Here is a 26,966-nt window from a genome sequence, read left to right as displayed (position 1 = left end):
TATTTTTGGCAGAGTTTTTAATGAGGAAAGATAGAGGTGCCTTTTGGAAAAATGCTAATAATATTTGAGTTGCAAAGGAATATCTGTGAAGTTTAAGAGAAGTTTAAATTTGTGACCTGACAAGCATTATAGAATGTAGGATTGAAATACTGCCTCATAAAATTTCTCAATTTTATTTGTGAAAGCATAAATAATTAATATTGTATATATTATTAATATTCTCATTATTAGTGAAACTAAATTCTATGGGTAGTTTATGTTAATTTTTCACAATGATGTTGCATGTGAGTTATTCTTCTTATAATGCAACCAGATTGACTCAGGGTATGTGTAATGCTTAGAAAACTGGTAGGTTTTAGCAACACTGGTCACATTTTTATTACTTAATCTATTCTCTTATGTGCATTCCTGTTTGTTCAGTGTTTTGAAGTTTCTGATCATATTCTGATGGAGACTTATCTTTTTAAAAAAGACTTATTCTTGTTTCCATACTTAGTGTGTTGAAGATTGGTTCTGTTTTGTTAATCTATTTCCTAGTATAATGTATATAAATGTGTGTAATGTAAGTAATATTACATTTGTTAATGTAAGGATTTTAGTTTATTGTGGAGAAAGTCCATTTTCTTCTCATTTAAAGAAAGGAAGATGGATTATGGAGCACAGGTGTGTTCTCATTTCCAGAGTGTGGATAGGTACAAGAGTGCAAGATCTATGCTGTATAACAAGAGCAATCATGCAACCTTTCCTATGTTGTTTTGAGATGACACCAAGGCTTTTGAGATTTGACTGTTAGCAGGTAATCATGATAATGGTCTCTTCTTCAGGGAGCAAATAGTACCCTGATGACTGCACTGACGCACTTGGGGAGGAAGGTGAATATGATCAGCTGGTTCACTACTTGCATAAAAAGCTAATTAAACTTCTTAATGTTTATTGAGGCATGTATTGGAAAGGTCCAAAATACCATGGATTTTGAAAAGAGGAGTTTTGCTTACTGTCTGTTACAATTCTCTGTGCTGCAGTTATTAAAATGTGAAACATGTTTTTGCCAGGATAAAATATAAACTTTGATACTGTATTAGAAGTTTCTAAACATTTGCCTCAGAGGTACTTTGGCCAAGCTTTTATGTGGGGCATCTCATGTTATGTGTATTCACGTGCTCTTTCTTGGAAATTTTTCCAACTCAGGAGACTCAATTGATTATTACCTTGATTTTACTTATTTTTAATTGATTAGCCATGAATATTTGTGGCCAGTTACTTTTCATGGCTTAGAGCCTCATAGGCTTCAGGTAGCTTTACAAAGTTTGTAGCAGTTCCATGCTGTGTTCATCACCACTGTTCTTGATTTTTATCCTTTTGCTACTGTTCTGTTTCCCTTGCTGATGTTATTCCTGTGTTCTTTGCAGTCTGGAATTGAGTTGGGTTTGGATTTTTGTGGGTTTTTTGTATGTAGTTATTTTCTGTTTGTGTTTTGCTTTGGATTTGTTTGTTTGGTTTTTTCCCAGGGAGACAGTTTCCACATTCTACGAGTTTTTGTAGCTGTCATCATGTTCCACTTCTACATTTGTTCTTCCCCTCTGTGCTGCTTTGTCTAGTTGCTTTATAGTGATTTCAGGCTTTATTAAAAAAATCTTGAATTTTAAAAAAAAAGTTTTTTGAGTATCACTTACATTACAGATTAAAACAAAACTGAACTGTCCCACATGGAACTCACCTGTCAGATAGTTGACACGCTAACAAATGTGTTCCCAAGATGGCAAGTTTGAATGTTTGTGTAATGTGGTGATGTTTAGATTCTAGACAGTATCCATCAGTATACGCTTATTCAGCTTCTCAGATCCTTGATTTGTTGTGTAAATACTGCATAGTGTTCGTATAACACTTATTTGGTATGATCTGATGGGCTGTTTCTTGCAAGTCTTCAAGTCTTGCTTGTTGAAGTAGTCAATGGAATAGTTATATGCACATGAGAATTCATTATATTTGCTGAAAAGTAATTTCTGAATGAGGATGGGAGTGTGAAAAGCAGATGATGCCATAGCTGTGTCTGGCACCAGTAAGGGACAGTATTACTTGTCGCAGGTTGATGCTCATTGACTCTCTGCTGAATAGCTGCCCAAGCCCAAGCGTAACTTAAGACAATAGTTTTCTTGATAGCTGTACTGTATGACAAATACAGTTTTCTTTCTAAATGCCAGCTCTTCCTTTCAGCTTTGTATAATTATTTGCCTCCCTAACTGATAGGGAAGAATGGAATAGATCTGACTATGTGGACCTTCATTCTCTTCCTGTAGAGCAGCTGTATTTTTCTAGGCTGTCTTGTGTGTATGTGCTAGATCCTTTGTAAGTAGTTATATCTACAATTCTACTACTGTGCTGTAATTTTGACTTGGTAATTAGCTAGAAAATAATTTGTCTGATAACTGGAAACTTTTGAACCATAATGCTGTTAGCATCAGGTTGGATGTACAGAACTGACATTTGGCCAATATACATACATATTTCCCTAAAAACAAACTTATAATAATGGATGTGGTGTCTCCTGACGGAGAGAGCTTGCTAAATTCTATTCTTATCCTTTTCTCTTCAAAAGCATGGTTCCATTAACTTTATTATATCATGACAGGAAGTGCTAAACTATAGCATCTTTCTTCCCTATAATTAAAAGATGCCTTTATATTTATTTATATTTATATATATATATATAAAATATTATATATAATATAAATATATTTATATATGAATAAAATTATTTTTGTTAAAGATTGGTTATTGCTGCTGACATGGACGTCTGTCCACAACTCTTGAGCTGAACATATTGAACCCCATTAAGGAAGACAACCTTCTGACTTGCTGGTTTTTGCAAGAGGTTATTCTGTTTCTTGTAACATCAAAGTAATGCTTGAGCTGAGATAAATACAAAAGTTTAGTAATTGTCTAGGGAATCATTCTTCTCTAACTGTAGCTCATTATAACCAGTGGTGCCAGTGACATTTTTCATAACATGGTCAGTTGATGCTATCACTCTAGACTGTCAGGCCTTTTCCTTAATGAAAATAGAGGCTTAGAGGGTCTTTGAAACCCATTATAGCATTTGTGGAACTATTAATAAAACACTCTTAATTTTAAATCAGCATCTTTCTTGTAGCCTGGAAATAATATTATATGTCAGGCATAACAGATAGCTATCCTAAAAATCTGAACAGTCTGAGTACACAAGAAGCAAAAATGAGGAGAGTCAGGTGATCTCCAGGTCTCGGAGGACTTGGACATGTAGAGGTGGTGAGTACTGTGTGCTAGCTGTATTGACCATGTGCAAAAACATGAGGACAGGCAAATTTAGAGTTTTAGAATATGACTTAGGTCTAAAATTATTTTATTCTAACAAAAGTCACAACGTGTGAGAAGAAAAGCATGTTAAATTATGTATTCTGCTGTTGCCTATGTATATAGGTTCAAACAAATTAGTTCAGGGAAGTAATCCTTTTTGCTTTAAAGGTAAGAATCATAGCTACTTGGGGAGCTGTCAGTGACATACCTCTGTGGTTGTCCATACATAGTGTTTTGTAAACCATAATTAAGATGCAAGCTAGAACACATGTTGCCCCAGATTCACAGAAGCCAACCTTACTCACTGCTTTGACACAGAGCAGATGGCTTGTTATAATGTAGTTGTTGATGCAGTAAGAACTGAGAGCTGTGACTGGTGTTGCTTATAATCACTACTGATTAAAAGACTGTATTGCCTTAAAGAAGGCATCACTCTTCTTTCCTCATGGTAAGAATTTAGTGAGATCCTAGACCAAGAGGATATTTATGCTTAGAAGATGCCTGAATATCAATTGGATCTTAAATTGTGCTAATTGTATGAAGGCAGATTTTTCTGAAGGGCTGGAACAAAGCATTTTTATGTATTTTGATGCTTTTTGTGTAGACTCTGGGCATATAAGACAAATGAAGATAGAAGAAAGCTCTAAAAAGCTTTTCTTATAAGTGATTTTTTTTCCGTCTTCACTAAAATCTGTTTTTCTTTGAAGAAAACTTTTGTGTGGATGAAAAAATTTAAGGTACCTTCCCATGCAGACACAAGTACTTCACAAAGCCACGGGGTAGTCATAAAGGGATACAGCATCAGAAACTAGATCATCCAAGGAAGTTGAGTGGTAAGTTAACAGCTGGTAAATTGTATGTTTCTGACTCTACAGAAGTCTTAACAATTTTGGAAAAGGAGGAGACCAAAATGAAAGGGCAGCTTTAACTCTTTTAATCATTAATAGGCAGTCTGGATGTGCTAGTGCTCTTCATGATGGAAACAGGATAAGAATTACTCTTAGACTGACAGCTGGTTGGAACAGCACAAGCACTTGACTGGCTTCAGAGGGGAATAAGCTGTGCCTTTTAGTGCTCAACAGTGAATGCAGAGCACAGTAAATAACTGCATCAGACCTTATTTGTGATGTCATTCCATTAATTCAGTCAGTTGACTTCAGCAAACTTAGCTTGGGGATGCATTAGTGCCATAATGTTTAAATAGTAGAAAAACATGTAAGCTTTCTATAAACATGGCTTAAATTTTTGTTGAACATTAAGGGTAACTCATTGAGGAAAGAAAAAAAGGAAAGTAAGTTTGTTCGTTATTCTATTCTGAGAAGTACAGGCAGAGGTCAAAGTCAAGCTGTTTGCTCTTGAAGAGTTGTATTCTGAATAAATTGACATCAGCATCAAAATCCTTGATTTTTATCACTTAATTCAGTGTTTTCTCTGGGCTATTTTAAAAGGAAAACAATTAGAAAAGGTTGTGTTCTCATTCATATTGGAGTTGCTTGGTTTTGCTAGAATAAAGGAGCTCTCTGGTCATTGAAACATCCATTTTGATTAAAATATGAACTATATTTTGCATCAGAGACAAAAATATATAATGTCTTGTCTCTTGCCTTTAATTATCACAGCTCAGTGATTTATATAGTCCTTTGGAATGGCAAAACTTTGGCTGACTGCCATGATACACAGTAAGCCCAGAGAAGCTAGGAATTGGTAGCTATTAATAAAAATTTAATTTTATGGTATGCCCACCCAAGTGATCTGGAATATATCTCTAAGTCAAGGTGCAATTCTTTGCCTCTTTGATGTTTTAAAAGATTTTTAAGATTTTTTTTTCTATTTTGTTTTTGACACACACTCGCAAGGCCTGAAAAATTTCATACTTTGGTCCTGACCAAGTTAAAGGACCTGTCAGCAGAGTCCCAATATGACTCTGAAGTGAGAAGCTGCAAATTTGACCTCCTATTGCTAGTATTTCCATTGGGATCTAGGTCCTGAAAAATCCTAGGGAAGTTTTTTTTTTCTCGCAACATACTTATTGATAGCTCAGAGTTTATATGAGGGGACTTCCATAGAACTGTGTCAATCTTTATTTATCCTTATGGAGTGACTTTTTTTTCCTAGGAGTTTTTCAAGCTGTGTTTAGTTGAAATGGCAAATAGTATTTTTTTAGCTATAATCTCCTACTTAGTCAGGGTGATGTTTTATGTATTGCACAGTAAACTATTAAATAACATATAATGCAACACTTATTGCAAGAGAAAAGAGAAGATATAATTGGATTCAGAAGGTTGGGTTGTTTCCTTGGACTTGTATTATTTTTTTTTCTGCTCCAAATCAGGCTATTTTTGTACTTGTTTGTCATTGTCCCTTTTTGGGGGCCTGAAGAGTAGCACATTTTAAATATAGTCTTTGAGTTGGAGATCAGTTTGTTTCTGAGGAAAAGTATATCTCATGCTGTAATCTTCATGAGTAAGATCTCATGAATCTTTATGCTCTCATATGTGAGGAGTAGACCTTCCTTTCCAGGACAGTGGGGTGATATTTTTTGTGGGTTTGTATGGGTTTTTTTGTGTTTGCATGTTTGTTTTATGTTTGGATTTTTTTTTCTTTTTAAAGAAATGCTGTTTTTTCCTTATTTAAAGATTTCCCAAGAGATTTTCGGAATTGGCTAGTTACTTGTGTCTTTTTATGTATATGTTCATGTGCCTGAATATACACACTGAAGTGATCCTTAGTTGGTGTTCCTGCTTCACATGGTAGAAAGGGGAAGCAAAGGGAGGAACAGTTAGACTTCTGCAATAAAGTCTAGCTCAGGAATGCAGAGAGCCCAGTGCATCTTTATTATGTTTAGGTAACTTAATATGAAAAAATCATGTTTTAAAATTTAATTTAAAAACAAACAGAAAACATTAAAAAAAACCCAAACTTTTCTCTTGAAAATTAGGATGTGGAACTAGAGGATATCCACGAATACGTGCTGCTTGCAATTATAGTTATTTTGATTGCTTCAGTAAGTAGCAGCTTCCTTGAAATGTCCATCTTTTCCATGTATTTTTAATGTTTTCTTTGTGTTCACTTTATTTTCCCCCAAAGAGCTTTAGTTTTGGTCAAATTGAAGCTGATGTTTATTTTCATCCAGGCTGTAAGTGGAAGACTGCTTTGACTTTTGTCTATGGTATGACCTGTGTGGGTTATAAAATTGTAGTATCTCCCAGTCTAGGTAATCTTCTAGGTACATGAAGGTAGGTAAATCAAATTGAGCCCTACAAAGTTGGTTAAAGGTAAGAAAAAATAATTGATTGGGGATTATGAAGGGATAGAGAGTATCTGTCTGCCACTTGCACTTGGAAAAAGTAGCTATGTATGGAACTGGTTCCATGGAATTATATGTTCTCCTTTGTTAGCAGCAGTGGTAGTGTTGACTTTCAAATTGGAGCTGTTAGGCATTACACAACATCAGTGTTCACAGACTTGGTGGTCTTGCATCAGTCTTTTAAAAGGTGCCACTGAACTATCCTAAATAATATTTTAAAATAATACATAAATATTCTCTCTACAGAACACAATAGAACAATTATGGTGTTATATCAGAATTAAATCCAAATTTAAGTGACTAGAATTATGATTAATAATATTTGTGGGGTGGATTCCTAAGCTTCAAATATCAGCTTAATAGGAGAAGATCAAAAACAAGGTGTTGGGTTTATCCAGGGGCAGCTCTTGAGAAGAGATGGCAGAATGGTAACACAAATGGTACACGCTGATTTCACTTTTAAATTCTGGAGTCAAACGTTGGGATGTGTGTCATTAAAAGATATTTTTAGGGAGACAGAGATTGAAAATATAGAAACAGACACCTTCTTCTCTCTCTGTCTCTCTCTCCTACTCACACTCTTTCCCACTTCAGAAAGAAGCCCTGGGATGCTCTTCTCTGCTATTATTATATGTAAGTTCTGAAGAAGGCATACAAACCCCTGTGTTGGAGCTTCAGCACTAACTCCATGCACTGGAGGCCAGGGACCCCAGGATATGTCACAGCAGGATGGCCTGGTTCCTGTTTTACAGGTCCCTCCTGAGCTGTAAACCACCGTAGTTACCAAATCACCTCACTGTGGCTGTGCTGACCAGAGCTAACTGGTTCAGCCTGCAAGCATGAACTTCCCTTGTGGGCATTGATGTTGGATGCAATTTTACTGCTGTTTCCACTCTTGTGTTTGGAATGGACTGGCTCAATGTGGTATACCGATGGCTAAAATGGTCTCTACCCGAATGTCACATTAATCTGAGTATATAAATTTCTCTGTTTTGTGTTTTAGTCATTTTGTTCCTCAGTGAAAGTACACTTGTTCCAACACTGAGTTGAAAGGATGAACTTTAAAAATAGCAAACTTGAATGCCACATGGTTTAATTTCTGCATTTTTTACTACCCATTTATATTAAGTTTCCTGGTCTTCTGACATGTGTTAAGGACAAGTTAAAGGTCTTCTGTGTCTTGTAATTTGCACATTAGGATCACGATGGACTAAGACAATTATAACATGTGCAGGGTGAAACTGCCCTGACTATGGCTAATGAGTAATCAGAGTAGGTCTGAGTCTTCTCTGTCAGAGAGAATTCTCCTGGGGGACAGCAGGAGACAGTTTATGACTGAAGTATGTACTTGGGATACAATAGCCAAAATTCCACGTGAGCTGAGAAGACCAGGTACTTGATCACTTGCCTTATTTCAGGTAAAGTAGTGCCTCAGTTTTCTTTTACTGGTGTGAGACAAATTATTCTGTGTTAGAGTCTTATTTCATTAAATCATGAAAAAATCTTTTGCTAATAGAACCAATATATTGTAAGGAAAAGTTATTCTTCTGGTTTTAAAGTCTTGTTCAAGTTGATTTTCAGTGAAAATTCTTAGTTCTTAATTAACTCCAGCAGACACATTAGTGTGTTGTGTTTACCTCATCTCTCCCCACAAAACCCCAAAAAACCAAACCAACCCAGAATTTTTCCAGGAATGCAAATAGTCAGGATAGTAAAGGAAATGGTATGTAAACTTGACTGAAGTCCATTGTATTTTGCTGGTTATTTGTCACAATGGCTGTATTAATTTATTTTGAAGAACAGTGTTCCCTAGATATTTCTTCTGAAAACATAACCCTGGAACTCATTGGAGGATATTGCCATTGTTCCTGTGTTATTTGAACTGAAGTGAGGAAATGGATGAACCAAGCACTAGGATTTTAAGTTCAAGGGTGTCATAGTTTCCATAGAAACAGTTAGTTCTATCATAGTTACCGGGTTAAATGTGTATAGGATTTTGCTTTCCCCCCACCCCCTTAAAATAAAATTTATGTTCCTTTTTTGGTTTTCTCTTTCTTTTCACTTCAAGTTTCTGAAATTTGCTAACTAAATTTTTAGCAGTGCAAAGCTGCCGTAGCCATTCCTTGTTTGAGAAAGCAGTTGAATGTAAAACCATATTTGTCTCACTTTGTAGTAATCTAAAGGTGAGTGTGTCATTGGAACTGGTTTGAAGTTCACCTTAGCCCTGAATAGAGTGACGCAGAGTGCTGTCACATTTACCTGGTGTCGTGTTGGGATTGCCCTACTTTCACAAGTAGTTTGAACAAGTGATGCAGCTGGCAATGGATCTTCAGAGCTGTGTTCATTCACTTGGACAGTTTATGTTTCTTCTCATTTTCTGTGTCAATCTTTTTTTCATGATACAAAGTAAATCTATTGCAGGTACTGCAAGGTGCTGTAGAGGTAGAGCAAAGCTAAATACAGGGGTTCTGAGGGTTGCCAAGTGTAAATTTTAGGTGTTCAATTGAGGAAGTTTGGTTAAGTTACCTGTATTTCCTATAAAGTATCTGGTGAAAATAAGTATCTAGAAGTGTGATTCATGAGAGCTGTAATTTAATTTATTTTATCAACTGACTCTTGAAGAAGATCTCAAAATGAAGGATCTCTTCTCTCTTATTGAAAGTGCTTGCCCGGTTGGGCTACAAATTTATACTTTTGCTCTCTTATTTTCTTACCTTGGGCACCTCAGTCCTTCTACCAGCTGATACTGATACTGATTAGACTAAATGTAGTGTATCTGAGGAATTTGCATGCTTCTTGTTTTTTCAGGTTGAAGAAATTATGTAATAAAATATCTGCATGCTAGTTTAGTGAAAAGATGTGAGGAGAGACTTTGAACTTGACAGATGAGTAACCATCTCAGGAAGGATGCTGAGAAGGAGCAGAGAAGAAATAATAGAATACAATTATTTCTATTTATCTGAATTAGATCATGACATATTCATCAGCCAATTTTCTCTGGAAATGAGGGAAATGTAGAAGAGGTGTAATCTGCCTAGACTTCAGTGAGTAGTTGATGTTGCGTAGCAGGGGATCAGCTGGGGAAGGCAGGGTTTGATTGAGTATGTGACTTAGGCGGAGAAGATACTGAGTGTGTGACTTAGGTGGTAAAGTATAGCGTTCAGGATGCAAGTGTCGGGCTGTCAGTTATGCTTAGCGGAATTCCTTAAAGATAATTTTGGGACCAGCTGTCTTTGTATAGTTTTCATTTATGCTTCTAGGACAAGGAAAATCAGTATGCTGATGAAACTTGTTGACGATGAATAGTATAGAAGATGATGTGGTGTTGTGTGGAAATGGGATTGTCTCAAAGACTGAATTAATAGGAACAAAATTAGTTGAATTACAATAAAAATATCCTCTACAATATGGGTGGTTAAAAGCTGTATTTTGAAATGCAAGCTTGAAAGTTTATGTCATAGAAACAACTGGGCTAGAGAAGAGCACTGTGAGATTGCTGTGTTGCAAATATAAGACAGTTATGATGTTTGCAATTGAAAATGGAGAGGCTTTTGTAGTCGGTTTAAGGAGGTTCTAGTATCATTTTACAAATTCCTGAAATACTGTGTATCATTCTAATTATGTATACTTAAGAAAGTTTAAACAAAACTAAAGATATGGATAGGGATTAAAGTGGATTGTGGAGTTGTTCACTTTGGAAAGGACCTTGAACAATTTTCTGGCCCAAGCTCCTGCTGGGAGCAGACTCAACACTGAATTCAGACCAAATTGCTTGGGGCTTTGTTGGCTGGATCTTGAAAATTCACAATGCCAGAGCTTTCAGAGCATCTCTGAGTAACCACTGTTTTGAGATTCTCAGGGTGAAAACCTTTTACCTGATCGCAGTTCAGAGTCTCTTGTTTGCATTTATGACCATTGTCTGTTGGTCTTCTCTCTTGGACCTCAGTAAAGAGGTCATGTGGTAATTTAGGCATGGGAAGGCTGCTAATAGGTCCCCTCCAGGCCTATCAAGCCCAGTTACCTTAATCTCTATTGATGTGCTTCAACATTCTGAAGACAGTGTTCCCACTAAGGGCCAGCCTTTTAATGAGGAGAACCTTTGCTTCTTAATTTTAGCTAAGTGTGTCCTTTCCTACAGATGCAGAAGAAAGCCATCAAAACCCCAGGTGTTTTTTTTTGGCTAAAGCATGATGTGTGTGTGACGTCAGTGAGTGTATCTTATTCAAGAATAAATTTAAGCTGGGAATGAGAATAAAGCACTCAGTGAAAAACAGCTCAGGTTCTACAACAGACTTCCAGGACATGTAAAAACTGAAGTTCTTAATTATATTCAGGTGGATGCATTCCAGGAGTGACCTGGTGTACAGAACCTGCAGGTCCCTGCTAACTTGGCTTGTGTGATGCTGCTGTGATACTTAGACTGTTATTTGAGCTTGGTTCAACCTTGTATGTAAATCTGGTGGAATTCAGTCACTAAAATGAGGCTGGGAGGTTTCTCTTTTGCCTAGAGTCATTAGGAAACCTTAAAGTGTCTTTAGAGAACCAGCTTACTTCTTACAATAATGAACTTGAACAAGAAAGTAAGTGTACTGGATGTTGAGGAAAAATTGTTTTCTATATGTATTTCAATCTTAAAACAGCTAAAGAAAAGCGGTTAGTTTAAACTTGGGGCTGCATATGATGTAGTGATATATGAGACTTCTCTGCATTTTAATTGTAAGTTGGGGACCAATCTTAAGCTGCTACTGGAGCATAAAATTGATAACCAACTAGCTTGTTTAACTGAATAGATGAGAAGTCAAACATTAAGAAATGAGATTTCCAACCTACACAATGTTTATTGATGTTCAAGTGACTTCCCATTTATTTAACATTAGCTGTGAAATTAGAAGCACTGTGGCACTAAGACATTTTGTAGGTATGCCTTAAAGAATGAACAAACTTTGCAGATGCCTAGAACAAAGAAAACACAACTTAATCTACATCAGCATAGATATGACCCAAATTTCTCTTCCAAAAATTGTAGTCACACTTGTTACTATAATCTTTTCATATAATTTTATTTTTGGGTGGTTTTCTGTTTGGTGGGATTTGTTGTAGTTTGCAGAATATAATCTACACTGAAAATTTTATGCAGTGCAACTGATGGAGTAGTTACTGGAGCTGTGATTATGAGATTGGGGTTGGGGGGAGAGGATGATGTTTGCATGCTCGAGATCACAAACAGAATGTGCTATTACATAAGAGTGCAGAGGGGATGTAGTCTGCAAATTGTATTTAATCCTTCTTCTGATACCTTGACTGCCCTTGACTGCTTTCAGCAGTAAAATTGCAGTTGGTGCTACAATGCAGAAGTGTGAGGATATGATCCCTATCACTTTGTTGCAGCAGAAGGGTGGAACTCCCTTTGGTACCCTGAAAAAAAGAAAAAAAAAACATAATCAGGACAGTTGTTATAACATTCCCAGTTGAAGAGCAAACTTGTCAGGGCCATGAGAGCTGCAAAAGTCTTTTGCAACCAAGACACTTGACAAGAATAGGTGGAGGGGCTTTAAGCATACAAGGAATACAGACACAACCTCCTTGGCAGCTTTTAAGGTAGGAAATAGGAGAGCTAAGATTGCTAAGAATCCTTTCTTAAGTTGAAAAACAAAACTTTGAAGCTTTTGTGTCAAAATTCCTCTACCTAACCAAGACTTTTTTGTTCACTTTGAGTAATAATGTATATACATATGCTCCTATCTTCTCTCTTTCTTCTTTTAGTTCTGAGGGTTCTGGAATTTTGCCAGAAATGTTTTTTTTTTTCAGATCCCCTATAGTTTATTTACAAGATTAAGTAGTACAGCAGTTGCAACTTGTTAAATTTACCAATATTCTTGAGGGAAATGAGATTGGATTTTAAATTTAGAGGCAAGTTTTGGGATTATTTGCTTCAAACCCTTTGGGGTAGTGTGATATGCAATTTAAGATTAAGATTCCTTCAAGCCAAGATTAAGAAACATAAATATATATATATATAGAGAGAGAGAGAGAAAGAAACATGCAAACTAGATGTGTCAGTGGCATGCTGCACTATAAATAAGAAAATATTCAAACCTTTCATTGGAACAGCTATATCTTTGCACTTCATGTAACATCTACTTGACTGACTTAAAAATTCATTTTGGGCTTCTGCTGATATGTGATGATTTTTTTTAATGAAAATATTTATCCTGTGTTTTACACATTCTTTGTAATATACCCTGTAAAATTATTATCTTATCTCAATGTGGCTTTTATATTTCATCGTAAGACTTTAAGAAATGCCCTCCCTCTGTCCTTATTGGGGAGGTAGAGGGAAAAAAGGATCTAACATTTTTCACTCTTTCCTACCCCCCACCCCCACCCAGGTTGCTTATATTGATTTTATGTTGTATATTAACTGCAGAGATATAATTTAATCAAATTTTCCAGGAAGCCAAGTTAGTTTTTGTTATTTTTTTAGTGATATTCATCTTCTTTCTGTATTTACTTTAGAAAAAAAAGAAATATGTCTCCCTAATGTTGTGGTAGAAGAAGAAGATGAACTTCACTTCTATGTTAACACAGTGTCATAATCATACTTTTAAGTGACGAGCAGGAATAATCTTTTGGGGGTTTTTAAGTCATCTCCTTGTAGGATACAAACTAGATAGTTCTAGGGAGTAGATGGTTTGGTGTTATGTCTACTGCCTAGGAAAGTGTCTTCAAAACAGGTAACCCCCGCTACAGCTAAACTACACACAGATGAAACAAAATAAATCCTTCGATAAATTATATAAATTCAGAGTTTGGGAACTGCTTAGCCAGAGGGGGCAAGCTAAGGAGGGTGTCTCATGAGCCAGTTAGAGTACAGGAAATGGATATGGGGAATTGGAGTGAGAGGTAAAAGGGCTGCTGGTGAAGAAACTAAGGCACTGGTGCTGAAAATTGGGGGTTGGTTTGTTTGTTCTTTTAAACAGGCAGCCCATTCCAAGCACAAGTAACGTGATGTGGTCTGAACTTCCTAAATTTTTGGCAGTATGTTGGTATTTTAAAAAGGTGCATTAATGCTTAAAAAATAATTTAAAATAATGAGGTATAGAGAGAGTGGAATCCAATGCAGTACACCCCACTTCCAAAAGCTGGAGCGTAGCAAACAGATGAAAAGAACTTACTTTCTACATGCATATTTTTATAGTGTCATCTGAATATGTACTTAGTGACTGATGTGATGCTGTTTTGCAAACGGTTGGTTAAACAGGAGAAATTAAAAAGTATTAGAGAAACTGTGTGTCTGTGAGCCTCATATAAAGGACCTTGCTTGAGAGTGGAGGAGACAGCTCAGAGAGTGCTTGTTATTAAATTCATTATGAAACAACTGTCAGATCAATTTTCATGTTTCCTAATTCATTTAATGACAAAGGTAAGTGTAAAGACATCTTGCTGCTAGAATTCATTGATGACATGAAGTTTGAAAAGTGCTTGTAATGTAGAGAGGAGGAAGAACTTTGGGGGATTTCCTAAGTCCAGTGCCCAGACATGGGGGAAAGCTGAAACATCTCTGTGATGCAGAATGCTTCTTTACACCTAGCCTCCTTTCTCTCTGAGGTATGGAGTAATAGGAGTGGGATGAAATTTGTAGCCATGTGTTTTAGGGTGATACAGCCAAGATAAAAGCTTGGAGGCTGAATAATTGAAAGGATCAAAGCAGAAAAGGGTGCAAAGTAACCAAGCAAACAGCATGGTGCAGTTATGAAGAAGGCATATGTGCTCTTGGGACGCAGTCACAGATGTTTCCAGTAGACAGAGGAAATTACTGGTGGTATTCTACAAGCATCTGGTTAGACATCATGTAGTATGCTTCAGAAATTGTCGTTTGTTTGAGGAGAAAATAGAAAAAATTGTGCAGAGACAGGCTCTTAGGATGAAAGGAGGAATAGGTGTCTCACCAGAGAAAGCTTGAAGAGCTTATCTAGGGTGGTCCAGCTAAAGAAACTATATGTGAGTGTTGTCTATACGTACACAGGTGGAGACAGTAAAAGGGGTCGAAATACTGAAACTGAAAGACAATATAAGCAAAACAACACCTGAACATAGTCCAACTCTTTGAAGCTGTAGTTTCCTCACAATAGTCAGGTTTTTGGAGTAAACAAGAACAGCAGAAATTGATCTGCTTTTTCTGCTAAATATTGGTGACATTTGAAAATAATTCCTTAATCATTGTGGAAATTCCAAAGACAACAAAACTTTATTGTGTATAGCCAAATGTATTCTGAATTTGATGAAGAATTGTCTTTGACTAAACAGCATTCCCTCAGTTTCTCTCTTTCAAGTTTTTTGTCATTTCCTGGTATGCAGTGATGCTCCTGGAGTGGCTGTGGTGCTTTTTCAGAGACAGCTATCAATTGCTTTCCTGGGCTAATGGGAGAACTTGTATTTTTTCAAAGGGTGTTAGTAGGAGGACAGGGAAGAGAACCTAGCCTTTTATGCTCGCTCTTTATACTTGCTACACTTTGAAATAGACACTGAATTGCTTTTAAGAGGGGTCATTTCCTTCATTGACCTTGCAGTGTGCTGGACGGGGTAGAGATTGTAATTTGGATACCTCCATTAGGTGCTTAAAGATAGGTAGGATGAATCCAAGCCAAAGCATTCAGGAGGGAATAGATGATCTGTCTAAAGAGCTTCTGAAATAAGTGGAGAGTAGGCAGCTGAGGCAGGGCTCTTATGTTCAGAAGATGTGATGCACTGAGATTTTTTTCAAAAAGTCTAGAAAACCTGGACTTTGCTGTAAATTTTGCACTTGATATTTGATGCAGAAAACAGTTTGCTGGATTCCAACAAAGAAAGCTTTGTTGCAACTTACCTAAAGTGAGAGCCACAGCTTGAGAGTGTGACTTGGAAAAAAGTATCCAAGCAGTTAGTCTGCTAAAGTCTCACTGAAATTTGATGAAACATGGGCTTGTAGGTCAAAGTACAACAGCAGCTAGACTCCTACTTGCCATGGGCATTGCTAAGTGCTAGCTACCCAAATGTATTTTGTTGCTAACAGACGCTCGAGGAGCCAAAATTTAATCTCTTTTGCATTGTAAATAACGTCATAGTGAGCTCTTTATATGTGTTATTTTAATGCTGTATGGAAAATAAATTCTATTCAGTAGTTTGCAAATAGAAGAGAGGAAAATGATGGCTGAAGGTGCTGGTGGTTATATGGAGGAAATTAATCAAAGAAAAATTACAGTGTGATGTTATTATTGTGTTGCATGTGGACCTCACTTTGTTTGTGGTGAAAGACAGTTGTGCAACAAAGTTTTGGATTCAGAAGACTGGCAGAGGGATTCAGGAAGGCAGCTTTGTGGCAGCTGGGAGCAAGGAAGGATGCTGTCTAACTCTCTGGCATTTTGTAGGAGATGCACTGGCTGAGAACAGGAGGGAGCATTCTAGGGCTTTTGTTTAGGCTCACAGGCTATTCAGGTGCAGATTTGGATATTTTAATTCTAAGTTAATTTTTCAGGTTTATATTTTTCCTTTTCTTTCAGGAGCTGTGTTGCTTATGTGTCATTGCTAGAGTATGTTTCTACCTTATTGAAACCTATTTTTTACTTAGTTGATTCAATCACTAATAGAATCTTCTCGTGTTTATAATCAAAAATACCAGCTGTTAGAATTTAATCTTCCTAGATTATGGGTATGTGAACAACATTTTATTGACCTCTTTGACCCTCTTTTTAACATATGTTAATATGTTAAACTGTTTTCTCAAATAATTTGGATCAGTCTTCCAAAACCAACAGTTTTGGAAGTTTTTAGTAAGTGTAAAAAATGAATAATTTAAGTTGTCTCTGTAAACTTTCCTAATACTGATGTTTTGGGGTTTTTTACCAGATAAATTTGCGCCTCATCTTGGTAAGCGGGAAAACAAAAGAGTTCCTGTTTTCACCGAATGACTCTGCTGCAGATATTGCAAAACATGTGTATGACAACTGGCCAATGGGTGAGTAGCAGTGTGGCTTTGGCTTTTTAACTGGTGAGCAAGGAGATTCCCTGTGTATTCAGACTGAAGTGTCAGTTAACTGATCTCTTGCTCAACATTCAAATTAAGTATGTTTATTCACTATCTGGACAAAGATTTATGTAGAAATCAGTGGTGTCCTGCCTTCTTTTTCACAGTTCCTTCAGTTGGGCAGATTTTTAGATGTCAGGACTGTATCCTACTTAATTTCTAAAATTTGCTTCCCCAAATTGAAGTACTTCTTTCCCCCTATCTTTAGACACTTTTCTTTATCGATCGATTTAGAGGATCTGGTAAGTGTGAGGAAATGTTGGTGATATAAAACCTCTTACGTGAGGACAGCTAAAATAAAACATGGGAAGTCACAGGAATGCATTAGTGAAATTGAGTCTGAAGTACTTTTTCCTTACTGCCTTATCTTGGAAAGGATCTGTAATACTGATATTTTTCCAGGAAGAAAACAAATATAAAAGCCCATTTTAAGAGACATTAGAAGACTGGATGTTGTTTGTGTAAATATACTTGATGTCATACAGGAATACAGGCTTTGGAAAATGGACTTGAGAACTTAAGATGTGTATTCACATATGTGAATAGCTCCCCAAAACAAAGTGCTTCTGTTCTCCCTGACTATGATTTCATGGGAAAATAGCCAAAACACAGACATAGCATTACATACGATGAAAGAAAATGCTTCTTTTGGTACAGGACTTCATTTGGGTTACTGTTTTGATGTTAAAAGGACTACTATTTAGACAAACTAAAACATTGCACTATCTGTTTCTGTGGTGCCTTTGTCAAAGACATATGGTGGATGATAGTTTATGCCAAAAAGTTAATGGTGATAATCGGTATTTTAGGCCTTAAACTGGTCTTTGAGGTCAGGAAAAAGGTTCAGTTTGCTGTTTGATTTGCTGGGATGCAGTATTATGTATTTAGTAAAATATGTAATGAAGGGGGAGGTTTTAAGTCTCTGAAGTATTAGTTACAGATGTAAAACGCTTTAAAAATAGGTTAACATAGCTTCTGTGCTGTACATATTTAATGTGTGCCTATAACATAGTTGTCATAACCAAATGTTCTTTGTGTACATTTATGTGAATTGGTAGAGGTAGAACTGGATTTTTTTCCTTACTCAAGTTTATGCTCATGAACATGTGATGTCATGTTCAAAGTCTTGTGAAGAGCTTGAAAGTTGCAGATTCTGAGTTTAGAGCTGGGAAGAAACCCAGACCTTAAAGTCTCTTCTTTAAAAAAAACAGTAGAACCAGACATGGAAACCTCAGTTCAAATACCTGCTGTCCTGAGGGAGTGCTCTAAATTTTGATGAATATTTAATTGCTTTTGCAAAGAAGAATAGTCTCAATTTAAAAGGGAAAAAATCTCGCTTTAGAATAGCATATAGATTTTCACAAACATTAGCCCATTAGATGTTTTCAGACTGAGAGTTCTCCTCCTTGCCACAGGACTGAGAAATCTTGATGAGGACTAAATTTGCCTTGAAACAAAGACGTTACAATTGTTTTTACCACCATTTTGACTTGTCATGTTCTTGTGGGGAAAAAAGGAATGAAATAACCTCCGTCACATGCTGGCAGGATTAAGGCAGACCTCGCCCCACCTCTTTTGGCAACACAGTTGTTAATTAAGGATCTCTCGTCTTGCAGTAGAAAATGCCAAATTTTTTTAATGTATATCATCTAGATAGGTTACCTGTTCTCTTCTTCCCCTTCCCATTTTCTGCTAAATAATATGAACTTCTTTCTTGTACAACAATTATCTGAACCTTAAAAAAAAAAAAAAAAGTAGATTCAGTGAGTCCTTGGCTCATTTACTCATTGGGGGAAATTAAAATTTGAATTCATGTCAGGAAGAAATGTTTCAGACTTCCAGCCAAGAAGCAGAAATTAAAAGGATGGATAACTTGGCAGCTTAACAGTGAGAAAGTACCTGTGCCAAAATCTAGTCTGTCTTCTTTTGGTTGTGGTTTTACATCATTATGGCACTGTCAACTGGCTGAATTTCTCCTCTTTACAGCCACATTATAGTGGAGTCCAGACTGTATGGAGTGAAAAAAAAAAAACAAACAAAACAAAACTATTATGGTAGCAGTGCGATAATTCAGATTTTTGATGTAGCCCACTTCACAGTACAGTGGAATGGGCATGTGCTTAAAATGCAAGACAATTGAATCAGACCCTAAGTGGCAATACTTGAAATTCAAATAGCTTTGGTTGCCTAATTTGATCTAATCCTATAAACCAGGCACATGGGAGCACCTGGGAGTGTTGCACATTCTACTGTTGGTACCAGCCTTGCTCCCACCGTGGTCTGGGGTTGAGATGGCTCCTGCTGCCCAGTCTCTGCCTGCTTGCTTTTTGCGCCAGATGCCTCTCTGTACACTCTGCAGCTGTGGCTTTTGTTTTAAATGCTTCCCCTTCTACCCTTTTCAGTTCTTCTCCTTTTGTGGTGCCAGTTGCTATTTGCCTGTATGTTAATTGTGTGTTCCCAGTGAACAGGTTGGTTTCTGTGGCTTGTCCTGATCCCTTGCTGAATATTGATTTTGCTATATAAACACTACAAAAACAGAAAGAGAGAACATTTGTGTTCTGGTCATCTAAGAAACAGAAGACACTGTATTCCCAGAGAGACCATTTAAATTCAACATTTCAAGGCTTTATGATACTTGTTCTGAAAGCAAAGTGCATATTTATTTGTTCTTCACATTGTGACAGGGAACGGGAAAAGAGTAGAAAAAGACCATTTAAGCTTACCATTTATTTATGATAGCTTAAGCATTATAGGAAAATGCAAGCTTGCTTTTTTTGAACCACTGTTTGCCACATAAAAACATTGAAAGACATAAAAACACACATAAAAATGGATGGGCCTTTGAGAAACTCCTTAAAATGTATTGGTGAGTGTGTGCTCTGAGAGAGCCTCTGTTCCAGCTCTGTGGTGGCGGTTGAGGGGCTGCTCAGGTCACTGCCCCCTCCAGACATGGAACTGGTTGGATCTGGCCGCCATCGAACGGCGCTGAGCTGCCTCCGGAGCTTTTTTTCAGTGCTGTGATCTCAGAGTCCTGTTTCAAGTGACCCATCACATGTGTGCTTGCTCTGTGTGCAGCAGCTTCCCGTTGCTGGAGAATGGCTCCAGTTAGTCAATTAGCCAGTGTTGAGGAGTATGGCTTGGGAAACTTCAGAATGGCCTGGATATCAAGATTCAGGAAGCAATTTGCATGTATGAAATATTTTCTTTAGGAATTGTGTATGTGCTAAATATATCCTGTAGTTTGTGACATCAGTAATATTTTTACTTGCAGACATAAAATTATGTGTTTCAATGCCCAGGGTCAAATAATAGATTCAAGAATAGACTTCAGGAGTGCTGGCCTTGAATTACTTTCCTGTACCTTCAGCCTGTATTCTCTCTTTAGTGTTTTATGCAAGAGTCCCTTCCTGATTTTCTTCCTGGGGAAAGGTGAGAGAAATAACAAAAGATGTTTTTATTACAATTTAACTGTGGAAATTCTCTCTCTCTTCAGATTGGGAAGAAGAACAAGTCAGCAGTCCAAATATCTTGCGGCTTATTTATCAAGGGAGGTTTCTTCATGGCAATGTGACATTAGGAGGTATGAAAATAATTTTCATTATACATGTTACAGTTAGGCAAAAGGGGATATTTATTTACAGTTCAGTGAATACTGCTTTACTGTTCAAGATCACAGGATGGCCTGCTTTATACTGCTGTTCTTGTGCATAGAGTGACATTGTACTTTATTGCATATTTTTCCATCTTGTTACCACGAGCTGTTAAACTTTGCGAGGTGCCACCTGCTAAGTCAAGTCTCCTCTCACACAAAGAAACTGTAGTGCTGCTTTTATTTGTTGTCTTTCTAAATGGAATATTTTGTTCCACTTCTCTTACACTGCATTTGCAGGACAAGCTACTTAAAAAATATCTGAAGTATTTTAAAATGCTTGATAAACTTTATGATAATTGGTCAAACAATACTTTAAATCTTCGTGCAACGCAGGAAGACACCCTGTGAATGAGAATGAGGGGAAGCATTCTTGCTGTCCAGTGCTCTCCCAGGGATACAATTGCATAGTTATGCGAAAACAACAGTAAATGGCTTCACTTCGTTTGCTAAGGAACTGCAATTCAACTGTGCCCCCTCGTGGCAACTGTTTCCCCACAATTATGCATTTTGGTGGGAACCCTTGATAGAAGTGTGACACACATTTGTTAAGTCATCCCTCCTTTTCTAGGTAGCATTTGCCAATGGGAATATCAGCTGTATCAATGACTAAACAATATGAGATTCTCCATTCTGTGCCAGTTTAAAAACAAAATAATGCTCCTACTTTGTATGTTCAAATTATTTATGGTTTGGTACCTGAATGCAGTACAGAAAGGAGAATATAACATAATACAAAATCACCAATTAATTATTTTTGAAGTTAACAGGAATCTGAAAATAATATTTCTGGACTGCTTATGGTGATGTTCCATGAAGAATTGACTGGGATGATATAGCTATTGATTCACTTTCTACCATTCCCAGTGTTGCCTAGTGATATACTTATAGATTTACTCTCCACATATATACATTTTTAATGCTTCTATATATACACAAACAAGATGATTGTCAGCTCAGCTGGAAGAAATCTGAAATTTTTATTCACTCTTTAATTTGTATTTTTACCAGGTGACAGTGAGTGCAGCTAGTAGCAGTTGGAGTAGAGTTGAAAGACAAATGTTAAGTCTTGGATCATCTCTGCAATTAAAGATGCTAGTCTTACCCTACATTTCCAGGCAAGGATAGTTAACTGGGACTTACTTCACCATTCATCTGAGTGCTGTTCTTTACCACCATTTTTTCCCTTTAGTGACATTTGTCTAAATCTGAGAAAATGTTAAATATTTGTTTAATATATTTAATATATTATTTAATGAATTAAGCTGAAAAATAATAGCTGAATGCGTGCATTAGCTTAGGTCTATGAATTTTGAACACTTACTTGGGTTCAGGGCATTTTAGTTCATTCTTAATCACTCATGCGTTGAGATTTAATCATCATGTTTTTACCCCAAGGATCTTACATGTATATTACTGTTTTTCAAAAATATTTTTGTTGCGGTATTGTTTTAAGAAAAAGAATCCCTAAAACATTGGCTTAACTAATGAAGTTATCAGGAGTAAGATTACACAGCTGAAAGTGGAACAGGAATTCATGAAAGAGCCTGAAAAGACTCTTACTTCAGTTTGTGTTGTTCATTAGAGGTAACCTTAAGTGAACTAGTTACCTTTAAAAGGGAGGTGAAGGGAGGAGTTTATTAAACAATATTTATATTATGTTTCTTAGCTTAACTTTCATTAAGCTTTTCTAGCTGCAGTTCTCTTCGACTGAGTTATAGCACTTAGTGTTATATTTGCTTTAGGTGATTAGGAAATATTGATTGGAATTTGGACCTCCTGAAAATCACTTTATCATCTAGTGAAACAAAAGTTTCCAAGGAAACAGTTTGGTGTTTTCCTTTTTAACTGGAGACCTTTTATGTTCACTTTTACCTTAATGTCTATGTAGTGGCTTATGAATTTGAGACTCCTATAAACTAAGATGCCTCAAAAAAGAGAAATTGGTAGGAAAATGTGCTTTTGGGTGACAAACTTTATTTTCAATGAATCATCCCTTGTGATACCTCCTCTGAATGGCCTGTCACTACAGGAACAGCAGAGCTAATGGCACTGGGAGCAGTGTGGAACAGACACCTCTGTAAAGCTGCACTGCTCCTGCCTGCAGTGCTAGAGCCGCACTGCTTTCTTGTGTCCTGCCTGTGCAGAGGGCTGGGGAGTTGGCTAGCGAGGCAGAGTCCATTGTTTAGCTTCCAACAGGAAATTTAATCCTTTAGCTAAATATTTGTTCTGCAGTTTGCATTTCAAATAATATTAATTAGGGAAGTAATACATAATCAACAGTTCTCCATTTCTTGGTAGATAATGGTAATCAGCAGCATTTGCTTCCTTATTTACTGGGGAATGGAAGTTTAACCCACCATGTGCCATCCACATTCCAAAAGGGGGTGAAAAGTAAGTTCTGACAATAGAAAATGCAAAGCAACAATGAAATTGTACAGTTAGGAAAGGAATTAAATACAAATTGGGTAAACTGAGAGAAAGGGGTGAGAGCACAAAGAGAAGAGCAAGAAAGGATTACCGAGCATAGGTTAGGCTGCTCAGATGCTGTCGTGGTGCTCCAAGCAAGAAGCTGGAAATTTCTAGCAAGTACTTGTGTAAACTATGTGAACTACTAGCTGAAGTTAGTTAATACAAATATTAGCATAGTACTACTGGATTACTGTAAATAGTTAATCTCCATAAGTCACTAATCAAGTCTCCTGAATTGTGTTGCTATTATGAAAGATGTTCCTAATGTGATTATTTTGTAATTCAAGAGTTTATGTTAGAAGACAATCCTTTTCCATGGAGTTTGCAAAGACCATATTAACAGTCAGAGTTTTCAGTTGTATCATGGTATCAAGTACCCAAAATACATGATCTTTGTCAGATTTTGAGTTTTCAATAGCTTCTAGTTGCAGGCACAGGCAGTGCTTCAAGTAAACTAAGCAACTTTCAGATTTGCCTTTCCATAGAGATGGGTTTTCCCAAAGTACAGCTGCTTCAAAGAATCTTGTGGAGTTCTGTATCACTTTATGTGCTTACACCTCTGTTTGAACCTGTGTTTTAATCATAATTTGCATTTATTTAAATAAATATGTAGGCAACAAACATGATTTAATAGTGGTGTTGTAGTGAGGCTTTTTATTAGTGAATCTTTAATCTATGCTGTAGTGATTAAAACAGAGGCATTTTTCGCTTCTGTTGCCTTCAGGTTTATTGCCCATTCCTTATTCATTTATTCACTTAAAATGCCATTTCAGTGTATGTGAAAATAAAAGCTGTAACTTGAGTTTGATAGGACAAAGTCTACTCAAATCAAAATTATTTGTGTATTAAGGATTAAATTCTTGTTAAATTTATCACTGACTTTTTTTTCTACTATAAAGTGGGAAAGACAGAACTTTTCCAGAAGATCATCTTTGACTTTTATTTCTCAGAAAAATAATCAAGGAAGATACTCTAAGTATACAGTGTATTGTTATACTTAAATTGGAATGTAGAAAAATTATCATTTTAGTTTCAGACACAAGCACAGTGAATTGTGGAAAGCACCGTTTTTTAAAATTTTGTGTTGCTAGAGCTAACAAAGGCAGCATTGTAAGAACTACTACTGTAAATTTGATATTTTCCACATGCAGCTGATGTTACAGATTAGTATTAAAAGGAAAGATGCAGACATTTTGTATTTAAAAAAATCTATGTCATGGATCAAAATATGTTTTTGGAAAATCTGTTTTGCTGTAGAGGCTCAGTGTTTTGATATCTCAGGAATAACAGTTTGGTGGCTGCATTAGCAACTTTTTTGTGTCTTTATCATTAAAGACTGCTTAACACCTGAGTCTTGGCATAAATGCCCACTTCACTTTTTACTCAAAAGAGGAAAGCTAAGCTTTGTAACAGGAGTATCATGTCTTTAAGAATGCAGTGTTGTAAGTGAATATCATCATGCCCTGAGTCCCTGATTTACCAAACTTCAACCAGTAAGCAGTTCAAACCTAACAGTATGAGCTTTTGAATAGGTGCTAATCCAATTATAGTTAGTTTCAACTGGATATTTTGGAGAAAAAAAGGCTGATATAATGTGTTAATAACTCTCCCTTTCTCCTTTTGCAGCATTAAAACTTCCTTTTGGCAAAACAACAGTGATGCATTTGGTGGCTAGAGAGACACTGCCAGAACCAAACTCTCAAGGTAGGCTGGGCACTAGAGGAGTTTCTTACTTGAGTACATGGCAAAGTGGTCAGGTCTCTTACAGGCTCTTTGAGTATTTCATAGCAGAGAAAAGTCAAGTCCTTGTGCTCTTTTGTGAAGAATTAATGGAATGCTTTTGTACATGTTTGTCAAAAACTAAGAAATTAATTTTCTGGTTTAGCATTTTTATATAGTCCAGAAATTGACTCAGACCTTAAAAGCTCTTGTTTTTATTGTGAAAAACTAGTCCTGATTTATTTTTCAGTTATGTATGCATGTGTATAGAAAGAAATAATTTTTTTACTGGAAATAATTAAGAACAGATATGTATTAAGCATACTCACACACAGAACAGCCTCTTGATTTAGAAATGAAATGTAAGTAATACTTCGCTCTTCTTTGCAGGTCAAAGGAACCGTGAAAAAACTGGAGAAAGCAATTGCTGTGTAATCCTGTAAACCCTGTTAGCTTTACCTGCTAAGTGTGATGTAATATAGTCTTTGTCTTTCATGCTGCTGGAATAGAAGAGGCCCTACCTTGCTTCAAACACCTGTAGGAAGAGCCTGTCTGTAAATCCATGGAACTGAAATAATACATGAACACTGTCATTAGTCTTTTTTTTTTTAAAAAGTGAAACATCTATGAACACTTTAATGTTTATTTTTTTTCAATTCCTCCTTTTGTTGAATAATGTTACAGTACATCACTTTTTGAAAGAATTCAGTCTCCAGAAAAGTTTGTGTTTTTTTCCATAGCAGGAATCTTTTTGCTACCACAAAAATTTGCATTAACCAGATCTAACCAGTCAAGCTTTCTAGATTCAATTTGCACTAAATATGGTTGACAGTATAATTCTCCTCAACAATCTCTAACAATATTTGAGACATCTAGTAATAACCCACAAGGGATAATGCAACACTGGAAAATAGTATATTAATAATTAAAACAAATCTCACTTATGGCCAAATCAAAGGAAAAACTGTTAAGTCAATTCTACCTAAGTCAACCTCAGTGGCCAAACTGGCACAGAATACTAACTAAACCAAGTCTAACTATATATCTTTTCACTGCAACAAAGACAAAATACTATGTGCCTGTAATTTAAAAGCACTCTGTAGAGGGCTGATGAAACTGATTTTTTGTTACTGTGTGCACTCCAATCGTGTGTTAGTTGAGTGCTTATTCAGACAGCACAAACAAGTGCAGAGAGTGCATTTCCTAGCCTTAATATGGGAGGGGTAGTTTCCTGTAGTTCATAGGCTTTTATTATTGTGCATAAATGTTAGAAAACATCATTTACTAATCAGTTTTATGTATTTGAATATTGGCAATTGGTGGTTTTCAGTCATTTTTCTCATCTGTACCTTAGACTTCAGTGTCATGCTTACTCATTAGAGATTTCAAGAGAATTACTAAAATTTAAAAAGCAAAAAGAAAAACTTCTGCCATAGTACTAGTTTTGTTTCTTTACATAATCTGCATTTGGTATTAGTGCTTGCAATGGTATTAAAATCAGAAGCTGATTTTTGAAGGCATACATGATTGAAAAGGATGCCATTCTTTTATTTCATATCAATAATTGAAATGTTGATATGCTAAAGAAATTTGCACAGCACTAAAGCATGAGCTACTTTCATCTAAACCTGTAAAAAATAAAAACAAATAAAAATTTAAAAATATAAAAGATTTTATATTTTTTCACTGGGGAGGAATTCTTCCTGGGTGAAATTACAAATATGTGTAGAATATATTTAATAAAAGTCTTATAAAATACATAACTATAGAAGTTAAATATAGATTGGCGTGTAGTATAATAGAACAATATTCCATATAAATAGCTTTAGCCTTTAAAAAACTGAGTCACAGGTTGACATTGTGTTCTGTACTTAAGTGTCCACAACTCTTACAGATGTTCTGTGTAATCGTTTTTCCGAATGATTGGCATCATTCAAATGTAAACAGGTTATTTTATTCATTGTTACTGCTTTGATGAAATGCTTTATATGCAGTAGATTTACAGAAATATTGTTCATACTGATCAGAATTAAATTTGTATAGAGCAGAGTTTTAAAACAAATTGTAAATAGCACTAAACATTTTCTTTCTGCAACCTGTACTGATAGACTCTTCTGTAAACTAAATAAAAGAATATTGTAGTGCATTTCAGTGGTGTTTCAAGGGTTGTAATTGAGCCTGAACTGCTTATAATAGTACTTGTTAATCTGGAAATTAAGTAAGGACTCCATTTTATTTATTTTTTAAAAAAAGGAGGGGTACAAAGCTTGCTGAAAAATGCTAATGGGATTTATCACTTCAATATTTGTTTTCCTTTCACTCCATAAGTGGCCTGAAAGTCTTTCTTCTGTTGAAGAGGAATGTGAGCGTGAGCAGTTGCAAATGTGCAGCTGTGTCACACCCTTGTGTGCCTCACAGGAGCC

General features: G+C 36.2%; 1 protein-coding gene across 2 annotated transcripts in view; it reads left to right on the top strand.

The window, feature by feature from the left end:
- The window catches only part of UBL3 (ubiquitin like 3), a 54,133-nt gene extending 27,444 nt beyond the window's left edge, over positions 1–26,689 (top strand). For both annotated transcript variants that reach the window (XM_053971432.1, XM_053971431.1), the window contains exons 2-5: positions 16,526–16,634; positions 20,197–20,283; positions 24,451–24,528; positions 24,934–26,689. In XM_053971432.1, coding sequence (XP_053827407.1) covers positions 16,526–16,634; positions 20,197–20,283; positions 24,451–24,528; positions 24,934–24,986 — 327 coding nt within the window. In that variant the 3' untranslated portion in view covers positions 24,987–26,689. The remainder of the gene's footprint in view (positions 1–16,525; positions 16,635–20,196; positions 20,284–24,450; positions 24,529–24,933) is intronic.
- The last annotated feature ends 277 nt before the right edge of the window (positions 26,690–26,966 follow it).

The sequence above is a fragment of the Vidua macroura genome, chromosome 2 (assembly GCF_024509145.1).
Source record: "Vidua macroura isolate BioBank_ID:100142 chromosome 2, ASM2450914v1, whole genome shotgun sequence".
Classification (NCBI taxonomy): domain Eukaryota; kingdom Metazoa; phylum Chordata; class Aves; order Passeriformes; family Viduidae; genus Vidua; species Vidua macroura.
This window is presented reverse-complemented; position numbering and strand designations above follow the sequence as displayed.